General features: G+C 38.0%; 1 protein-coding gene across 1 annotated transcript in view; it reads left to right on the forward strand.

The window, feature by feature from the left end:
* The window catches only part of UTP15 (UTP15, small subunit processome component), a 9,043-nt gene extending 6,090 nt beyond the window's left edge, over window positions 1-2,953 (forward strand). Inside the window, exons 8-12 of the mRNA XM_026038474.1 lie at window positions 749-898; window positions 985-1,086; window positions 1,300-1,433; window positions 1,966-2,024; window positions 2,524-2,953. Coding sequence (XP_025894259.1) covers window positions 749-898; window positions 985-1,086; window positions 1,300-1,433; window positions 1,966-2,024; window positions 2,524-2,747 — 669 coding nt within the window. The 3' untranslated portion in view covers window positions 2,748-2,953. The remainder of the gene's footprint in view (window positions 1-748; window positions 899-984; window positions 1,087-1,299; window positions 1,434-1,965; window positions 2,025-2,523) is intronic.
* The last annotated feature ends 7,122 nt before the right edge of the window (window positions 2,954-10,075 follow it).

Below are 10,075 nucleotides of genomic sequence, written 5' to 3' on the forward strand. Positions count from 1 at the left end.
CTGTTGTCTGAAAATAGTATCCTCCTAGGATTTAGGGGGAAAGATTGATTTATTCAGTGATATAATGACCTCTGTTTTGTTTTTTTTTTCTGTAGTTATCTCTAATGCTTGATTTGCTTTTTCTTAACAGTTGTTGAGCATGAAGCTGATAAGTTTTATAGAATTATCTGCTAGTTGTAATAGGTCAGAAAATACTGTTTTATATATTTGATGTTACTATTTTACCTCTGTGCATCACTTATCACTATGATCTTTAGCATTAACATAAATATTACCATTCTATACAAATAGAATCTATACCAGTGGGTGTTTCGAACAATTTTCACTTTGTTCTCCAAACTATTATAAAAATGCTGACTTTTTAATAGATGATGTTCATATTTGTTGTAAAGCATGTAATAGCCAAATGGAACTGAACACTGTTTAAAAAACTGTCAGAAACTATAAACCTTTGCAACCTAAAACAGAATGATGATATTTGAACCTTAACCTTTGAGGTCTGTTAGATAGAGCTGGTTGCCCAGAACCACATTTTGGAAGCTGGCTGTGGAGAGCTAGATGTAGAAACTCCAGAAGCCTGTTCTAGCTGAAATGATTCTATGATCCTGTGATTAGAGCTATATTATGAAGAAAAAAATAATAATTAAAAAAATCGTGGTATAGCATTCATCAAATAAAGATACTAGGTACCTAACTGTAATTTAAAAAAAAAAACTTATTTATTTATTTATGTATTCCTCCATTTTAGCCTGAAGATGAAACCATTGTTGTAGGTATGACCAATGGGGTACTAAATGTTAAACATAGAAAACCTGAAGAAAGAAAAGCAAAGTCTCAAAATAAAAGACGACCAGCATATAGAACCTATGTAAAAGGAAGAAATTACCTGCCAAAACAGGTATGGCAGCGTGAGAAAATGTACTGAAGCTCTTCTCAAGACTGAGTGTGTGTCTGCCTTATTCTGAACTTCTCTTTTAATTCTAGGAGGATTTCTATGTCAGTAAACCTGGAAAATGTGTTTTGAAGAAGTATGACAAGCTACTGAAGAGCTTTCAATCATCCAAGGCCCTTGATGCGGTGCTAGAGGTAAGGTGCTGTTGTGTTGTCTTGCTGAAATTGCATTCTGTCATCTGAAATAGATGTTTATTTACCTCAGACAAACTTTATTCTCATGTAATACCAGAAAGGAATCAAACTTACGTGAGCTCCTTCTGCGTTATTATGTATTTGCAAGCTTGTATCAGTTCTGTTATGTTTGAAGATGGTGATTGATACTAAACTCTTCTTTAAAATATCCAGCCTCAAATCAGGCAGTCTACTCCTGAAGTCACAGTTGCAGTCATGCAGGAACTGAATCGCAGAGGGACACTAAGGAGTGCACTTGCAGGCCGAGATGAGAAGCAAATTAGTCTCCTCCTTACCTTTGTGACAAGGTATTATTTTTTCCTAAAATATTTCTCTGAGCAGTTATTTTGGTTGTGTTTCTTGTTAGTTTTTGCTGTGTAGCCTTAAGAAGAAGTCATGAGTTGGGACACTTGGTATTCTTGAAGGGGTATTCTACCCCTTCTGATATCAGGGTCTAGGACTTCATCCAGTGTACTGAAATAACTTCAATGTTAGCACAAAGCACATTTGCTGATATTAAGAGCCACAAAATATGTTTGTCTTGTCTTTTTGCATTGTATTCTACATCTAGTACTGCACTTTTCTTTATCTTGATGAAACTCAGTCCTGCATATACAGATGCTTTTGCTTGTCCTCCAGACCTTGTTGCCTTCCCAACAGAAGGAGGGTAAATACCACATGTGAGTTTGACTTGCAGCACTGAGTCTTCCGCTTTGTGAGGCTTATTTAAGAAACAAGTCTGATCTCTCTGTGTATGAGAAAGCCACATGCCGCTAGGTAGTGGAAGGAGGAGGGCAGTTGGCAAAAATAATAAAACTAGAATGTGTTCTAATTTTGCAGACGTGTGATTGAGCCCAGATTTACTCCTATCCTGGTAACTGTTGCAGATATGATCACAGGTAAGTACGATAAAAGAAGGATCTCAAAACCATAAGTTTTACCTTGGGAATAAGGTGCATGAAGTGCTGTGTTTTTCAGAAGTCACAATTGTGTGTGTTATTTTATAAGTACGCTCAGCAGTGAAAGAATGATCTGGGTTACTCTGACCACACTCAGTATCTGAGTCTGACTTGATGACTGCAGAAAGCTTTTCATGAATAATAAACATGTCTGATGCTTTATATTGCTGTACTTACATAGTATAAGTGACTTCAACTTAGTCTTTTTACTGTGTCCATGAATATTGGTGGTAGTAAAATTTTCTGGTTCTATTAGTTTAACATCATTACTGTGAGAATACACCAGTAAATAACACTCTTTCTGGACCACTGTTAAAATTGTATTATTTCTTGACAGCATGTGACTATTGTCAGACTCCTTAAATGTATATTAAACTAGCTAGTATAATATTCATGTCTTTATGGATGTGTGGATGCTTAAGTGCCTATTTCTTTGCAGACATTTATCAGCCTGTGGTTGGACAGTCGGCACTCGTGGATAAACAGTTCTTGAGACTCCAGGAAGCCATAGGAAAAGAGATTGACTATCAAGAGGAACTACTAGAAGTTTTGGGAATGATGGATGCGCTGTTTGCTACTTTGACTAAGAAAAAGGCTTCTTCCCTAGAAGAGAACAAAAGTAATGGTCTTACAAAGACTGTGGAACAAGATATGAGCAACTGACTAAGAGCGATCACAACAAATTGGCACAAAATCTGTGTGGACTTGAAATACATGACCTGATCTCACAGTAACTTTTTATATAAGCAGCTTTCAAAATATCTGCTCTCTGCAGAAACTCTTGCAGAGTGTGTTTTTGAAGAGGCTGAAGTATTGAAGACGGAGAAAAAAAGGGACTCTTTCAAGATTTTTCAATGTAATATTTTTTGAATAACGGAATTTTAAAGTTTTATTCCAAAGCTATTTAACTTTTAAAATGTTTTGTGCATCCAATACTAAGTCATCCTTTGATTTAGAGAAACAGTCAAAAACTTCCACTTTTTATTCATCAGAAAATAATTGAGGCTTATCTGATTTTATTGTCATGAGTCTTTATATAGGAGCTGGTTAATATCCAAACTCAGGTACTTGGACACAGGAATAAAACCAAGTGCAAGTTTGATATAACTTGACTACATTGTGTTTTCTCTCTGCTTAGTCTCCATCTCACTGTCACGAATTTATAGATGATGTAAGAAGATGAGTGCATGTGTGGTTTTTTTTTTTTAGTAAGTACTGTAGAAGAAATAGCTCATATCATGAAAAAAAAGTTGCCAGTTTTCTTTTAAAAAAATGTATATACCTTGATATGAACTTAATTCTCTACAAAGTAGATAATTATATAAGGGAAGTGAATTCGAATTCACATAGTGAATAAATAAAATCCTCATCAGTTAGGAAATTATCAGTTAAATAGAATTACTTATTTTGTATTTTTGTGCAGTGCTATCACTTTTGTTGTACAGCGAATATAATACAAAGCCTGCCTTGTTTTGCAGTATGTATTTGAGTGCTGGGGCAATTGCATGCTAAAATGTCAAGCAACACTGAAGTAAGATAGTGTACTTTGGAAAGGTAGATTAAGTGGTCCTGGGTGTACCCAGATAGGAAGACAGTAAGGTTAAAACTATGTTCTTAACCTGTTTCTATCTTTTGTGTTTCCCTAAGGCTGAAATACGGTTGAGATAAAATATGATCTTCCTACAAAAGGAACTTGCTTAGATGTGGCAGTGAAAGATTGTCCAAATAACCTGAAAAATTCCTGCAGGATCTGCACAAAAGCTTGGCTATCTCTGAGCAAAAGCTGTGGAGCAGTATCTGGTCAGCTCTTAAATTTTTTAGTGAGCTATGAATTCCTCATTAATGGGCTTTGTGAGCTGTATTTTGAAGTCATAGGGGAGTTGTACAGGACAGTAAGGAGTGTATTCCTAAAAACTTACTAACCTCAGTGTTCGCTTTAACAGAAATGTATTCAAAATAATAATATACTTGAACTCTTTTAATATCTTTTAGCAAATCAGTATGTTCCTTCTAAGTATGTAACTTAATCACGCCAAGTATCTTAGAAGACTTCAAAATGAAGCTTCAGGGATAGATCGTGTTACCTTGCTGGATTCCTTGTATTTCACAGCCCTTCAGTTCAGTACTTTTTGCAGTTGAAGGGGATATTTATGGTGGCAGCCTGGTGTTCCGCTGCCTGAGCACTGTTCATCTTGACATCAAATACATGAGTATCATTAGTAAAAATTCAGATTATCTTTAGTCACACAGTACTTATCCATTGTAGTCCCTTGCTAATAGAATCAGAGAACAAAAATAAGATTAAAATAGCAATTAGCTTATGATTTTAGACTAGCTTAATTGATTACAAGATTTTCAGTGATCTGCACACTGAGCTTGCCAAGGTAGAACTGGCAGCAGTTGTGATTTTTATCATTATACAACTGCAAATTTGATTTAAAAAAGGTAGAAAAACAAAAGCTATTTATTTAAGACCTCAGTTTCTGAGAGGAGTACTAAAACTGTATTCTGGAGATTCTTATCCAGAATATCTGATTTTCTGGTACTTGAATGGAAGAAGCCAGATGCATTGTGACTTCTGCTGGGTTCAGTGTCTCTGTGTTGAGTGTCAGCATTTGTTCAAGTGACACCTAGTCTCTTCGTCAGACTTGTCTGTCTGCTGTGTCCCTGCTTTTATCTGTTAATTATTTTTGATCTTCGCCCTTCTCCCTCTTTAGTAAGATTTATTTTTATTTTACATTTTTTTCAGTACTTGTATAGCTAAGTTACAGAGAAGCAAGCATTTATTTAGAAGGGAAAAAAAAAAATCTGCTGCTTACTCTATTTCAGGATATCATTGTGCATCTAAAGCATTGTATGGAGGCTCCTGCAGTTTGATGCAACCAGAAATAGACTGTGTTTCTAAAAGAAAAGTCAATTTAAGACTCCTCTTTCCTGTTCTTCAGCCACCTGAATTCCTCGGGAGGAAAAGAGCTGCCTGGTTGCTTGCTTTTGGCAAGCCTTCAAGCAAGCCTGCTCAGGAAAGCTGCGGATCTCTTTTCCTTCGATGACTTCTGATAACGACCTCTGATAACAAGCAAAACTTGTGTTGCTGAGTTACTTAGGCGTTTAAAATTCATGAGGGTTAATACCTTTGTATTGCAATAGATGTCTGCTTTGAAGACCATGCCACTAGAATTTCCTAAGCTTTATCAGCTGAGTTCAAAGCTAACTAGCTAAATCATGAGAAAGCAGAAAATCCCAACAGTATATATGCTGTAACATTATGACTTAGTGATATAAGGAACTTCAAAAATAAGAGACAACTGAAAGAAACTTTTAAAAAAAATGTCATAAAAGAAAGTATTTTGAGAGGGACAGGGCTATCTTAACTGATGTTATCCCTACTTCCGCGCTAGGGCTTTCTTTGCTATAATGCAGTATACAGGTTTCCATCATAAAATGGAACCCTTTTTGGGTTGGTTGCCATCCAAGTGGTGTGGGATTGCAATTAGCATCTTAGGAAGGAGTGTCATTTTAAACAAGTTGTTTAAGCCTGTAGCATATGAGCAAGGACCCTCTCTGCTGGCAGTACTGTGAGAATCTAGGCTGTAAACCACAGCAGCTCACTAGCTTCTTTATGAGCCATCTATACAGAAGTGGGAAGACCTTTGAGTGATAAAATCATCTCCACTAGTTCCCATAGGAGAAGGCTTCAGAACTCAATTTTTATGTGTGACTTGTAAAGCAAGAACCACTGAACCACTTTAGTAGTGCTGGAGGATAGCAATTTAAAACATTGTTTTAAATAAGTGCCAACTTTGCTCTTGGATTTAAAGATCTTGTGGTTCAAACACTACATTTCTTTTGTACCAAACTGGGCAGTTTTAATAAGAGTTTTTGAAAGCAGGGTACTCCCTTTACGCTTATTAATTGGGTTATAGGTTATATTATCTGAACTTTTTTTGTAACTTGATATCATAAAGTACATTATGTGCTCTCGAGTAATGCAGGACTCTTGAGTGACCGTTTTTTATGTTGTTACACAGCTCTTTACTTGTTTTCCTTTTTATAAAATACCAGATCTTTGCTATCCTGATGCAATAAGTTTTGACACTTAAATGCAGAAAGTTTAAAAGGATTGAAAGGGATGGAGAATGGAGGGTTCTTTAGCATTTGGCTAATATTTTTTTGATAAGTCATTTAGAATTTTAGTGATGAAGTTGGATGTAGCAACTCCTTAGTGACTTTTTATTTGTAGATAATGTACATTGTATGAGATAACTGTATGTTTACATTACTCATTGCAGATGAAACTTTTCAGTCACTATCTAACAAACCAACAGCATCAAGTGAAATTTCTGTGTGCCAATAGCATATAAAATAAGTCAGTGTGGTTAGTATCAAGCTTACTTGATACAGCTTATTTTAAAATAAGCTTGCCTTCCCAAGTAAGATGAGAACAGAATGCTTGAGTGCAACAATTTGTACTTGCTTTTTTTTTTTTTCTTTTTTTTTTTTTCCCCCTTGCAGGGAATATTTATATTCCGAAGCATTATTGTCATTGTGCAGAACCAACCTGTACACTGACCCCTTCTGCAGATAGAAGGGTGTCGAGTGATACTCGAAAGCACATTATCTGTGCGAATATGCATCTTGGTTATGATGGTAGCTAAAGGGTAATACACAAAGCACAGCATTCGACATAAATAATGGTAAAATATGAAGAGGAAGAATGAAGCTGTGGAAGTGTAATACTGTAATATTGGAGTGGCTGATCAAGCACTTTCTGATTACTTAGTTTGGCAGGTGCACTAGAAGGTGGATACATAAAAACTGGGACTTGTATCTTGATGCATACAGGGCAAATCTCTTGGCTGGAGTCCGGCATGATTTAGTACATAGGCCTTTACAAGAAACTTGCTTTAATTCTGTCTCAAGGTACATGCTTATTCCTGAAGGGAATCTACCTTCTGCTATTTGACTGGTCTTGAATGACATGTGTTACTGTTTATAGGATTATCATATTTGTTTAATTGTGGATTTCTGGAATTGAGAGAACTCAGCTGTTCTTGTATTTGCAACAGTAGATGGAAAAAAACCACCTCCAATCTGAAGTTTTGGTGCAGAATACTTTTTCCTATGCAGTGCAGAATACTTATTCTTTCTCATCATTTAACTCTCTGCCAAAGACCCTTTGGTTTAGGTTTGAAATCTAGTGAGTTCACTAACAATGTGAAAGCCTGGACTTATGTTAGGAAAAATCTCATTAAAACCAGCTGAAGACATCCCTTAAAATATAAGAAGGAAATTGCCCTTTCATACACTCCAGAATCTCTTCCGATCCTGCTCAGAAGCATCAGCAATCCTTATAGCTGGGGAATTCGCTGCTGCTTTTGCCAGCAATCACAATTAGTCTTCAGCCTCTGACATGTCTCTGCATTTAAAAGCAAACAGAACCTTTTAGTGACTCTTACCTATGTTTGTGCAACACAGGCCGAGCTGCCTCTGGCAAATCTTGCCAAACACTTGACTTGGATCCGTGAATGTTCCTGAGCGCAGAGTCTGGGTGAGGGTGACGGCAGCAGTACTGAGCTGAGACATCTTTGCGGTGTCCCAGTAATCATAGGCTGCCTGTCAGTGCCACTGCATGGTGGATGTTGCGTCCTAATATACTGACATATTATATGATAAAGACTGTTTTATAGAAAAAAAAAAGGTTTATTATTATTTGTTTTTATAGCAAACTGCAATTCGCTGTAAGTTTTATAGCACCAGAAATAGATTTCAGGAAATTTCACACCAATTTTACAGCTGCAAAACAGGAAAAGATGTGTTTGCTTTCTGAGCCACTGTTCTGTAGTAGAGCTTAGCCTCAAACCACTTGTTGTGAGAACTGCAGATAGTAACGACCTTTTATTTCCATCTGTATCATTCAAGCAAAAGCCATGCCATGCAGCACACCAAGAATACAATTAATTCATGATGTGTAACTCCTAGGCAGTGGCTTTGTGCCAATGCTAGGATGCTTTACACCACCTAAAGGCAATTTCTAAAGTGCTAAGTGCTGTGATACTTAAATGTGCTCTAGGAAAACTTCTGTATATTGCGTATGTTGTCCCAGTAAGTGCTACATGTATGTAATGCTTGTTTTCTTGTTGGAAGTCTTATAGATTCCTCTGTAATTGAAATCTAGGTCAAAATCTTAACACAATACTACTCATTTGGAGAATTACATAAATTGTAGCCCTTAACTACTACTTTTCATAACTTTCCAGTGAGGGAAATTTGGAGTGGGGATCATGAGGATCTACAGCTGCCTTAGATACATGTATGCTTGTCTGATGTAGGTGAGGAACATGCACTTGGATACCTTGCAGGTAAGACATGGAAGTGAAGCAAGCCTTAGGCACGATTGCAGTGAAGTGTGCAGAGGAAAGGTGCTGCAAACTAACTGTGTTCTTCTTGTAAGCCATCACTAACCTGGCTAAGCCAAGGCAAGCTTTGGCCCTAATTCCTTCTCCTTGCCAAAGTCAAGTCCTGATCACACTGCATCCCACAGAGCTGCGGGCTGTGTCCTTAGCAGTGGAGCAGATAAAGACCCTGCTTTCTTGTACCCTGTGCGCATGCTCGCCACGTATACAGAGTAAACAAGTGAAAGGTCTCAAATTTAGGCGATAATCACACATCTCATAAAGTCATGAGGCCCTTTAATTAAAAAAAGGGGGAGACGGGGAGGGCAGAGAGAAATGGGGAGGGTTATTTGTTTCTTTATCTCTGCTGCTGGAAAGTATCTTCATGACCTGTGCTCTGGTGCAGCAATCTAGCATGTTTACTTTTTTAAAAAAAGGCCATTATGCATTCAGATGTGTGGAGGTAAGTGAATTACAGGGCTGTAATTGCCTTAAGGGCATCTGGTATGAAGATTAATCGCTAACCAGTTTGAATTTTTGACTATAAACTTTGAATCTGGTTGTGAGACCATACCAGTGTTGTGCTCTTAACTCCCAGGGGCTTTCAGTGTGTTATAGCTTGGATGCAGCTTTTCTATTGATTTGTGAAGCAACGTGTGGACTTTCTAGTATCTAATATAAGGGAAGTGCTGACCAGAATTCACTGGTTATTTCTTATTCTTATTTTCTGATGTTGTTTGTGGTTTATATCTGTTTGTTTGTTTGTATCAAAACAGATACTATCAACAAAATTCTAGCATTTAATGTGTCCACTATTTTTTGTCATGCAGGGTTGACAATTGAAAAGGCAAACAAAAATCCTGGAGTTAATGCAGATGCCAATCTGAGAGAGCCTCCCAAGGGGGACCCTTGCTTCATTCTCTGCACACAACTGATCTCTCACTGTCCTCTTAAATCCCCAGCAAGGAGGACTGTTTTATCTCTTTACTTCCCGAGTGTTAGGGAAGAAATTATCCTTTATTATTGCTTTTTCCTACCTAATCTAATCTTTGAAATGTCAGCTGACTTGTTTGTTTGTTTGTTTCTCTCCTGTGCCTGTTCAGATCATGACTGTGTCTGTTGGGTTTGTAGCTGTTGGATTTTCTTTGTTTTTAATAGTGTTTATGTTGTCATAGTGCTCCTTGCCTGAGGATGGAGTTCAGAAGCTGGGACTTGGCGAGTGTCTGTGTGGGTATGAGAAAAGGCATAGGATGGAAGAGAGGAATGGCAGTAGGTTGTGATTTCATCCCAAAACTTTCTTCCTGAGGACTTCATATTTTAACAATTGGCTTAGTTAATTTTAAACTCTCGATAAATCCATAATTATGAGGTGGTTGGGCTCTCGTTTTGGCTCGCACAGAGCCCGCTCCCTCCCGTTCCCTCTTCCAGGCTCTCCCCTTGCGCAGACCGCTTGTGCTGTGCGGGAGTACCCGGTATCGCCGCGGTCCCGCCCGGTGCCGCGGCAGCCCCGCGTGGCGCCTGTCCCGCGTGGCGCCTCCTCCCCGCGGGGCGCCCGGCCGCAACGACGAGGCGACCAGCGGCGGCCGGGAGGGGGCAGCG

The sequence above is a fragment of the Nothoprocta perdicaria genome, unplaced genomic scaffold (assembly GCF_003342845.1).
Source record: "Nothoprocta perdicaria isolate Ctin4 unplaced genomic scaffold, notPer1 scaffold_1, whole genome shotgun sequence".
NCBI lineage: Eukaryota > Metazoa > Chordata > Aves > Tinamiformes > Tinamidae > Nothoprocta > Nothoprocta perdicaria.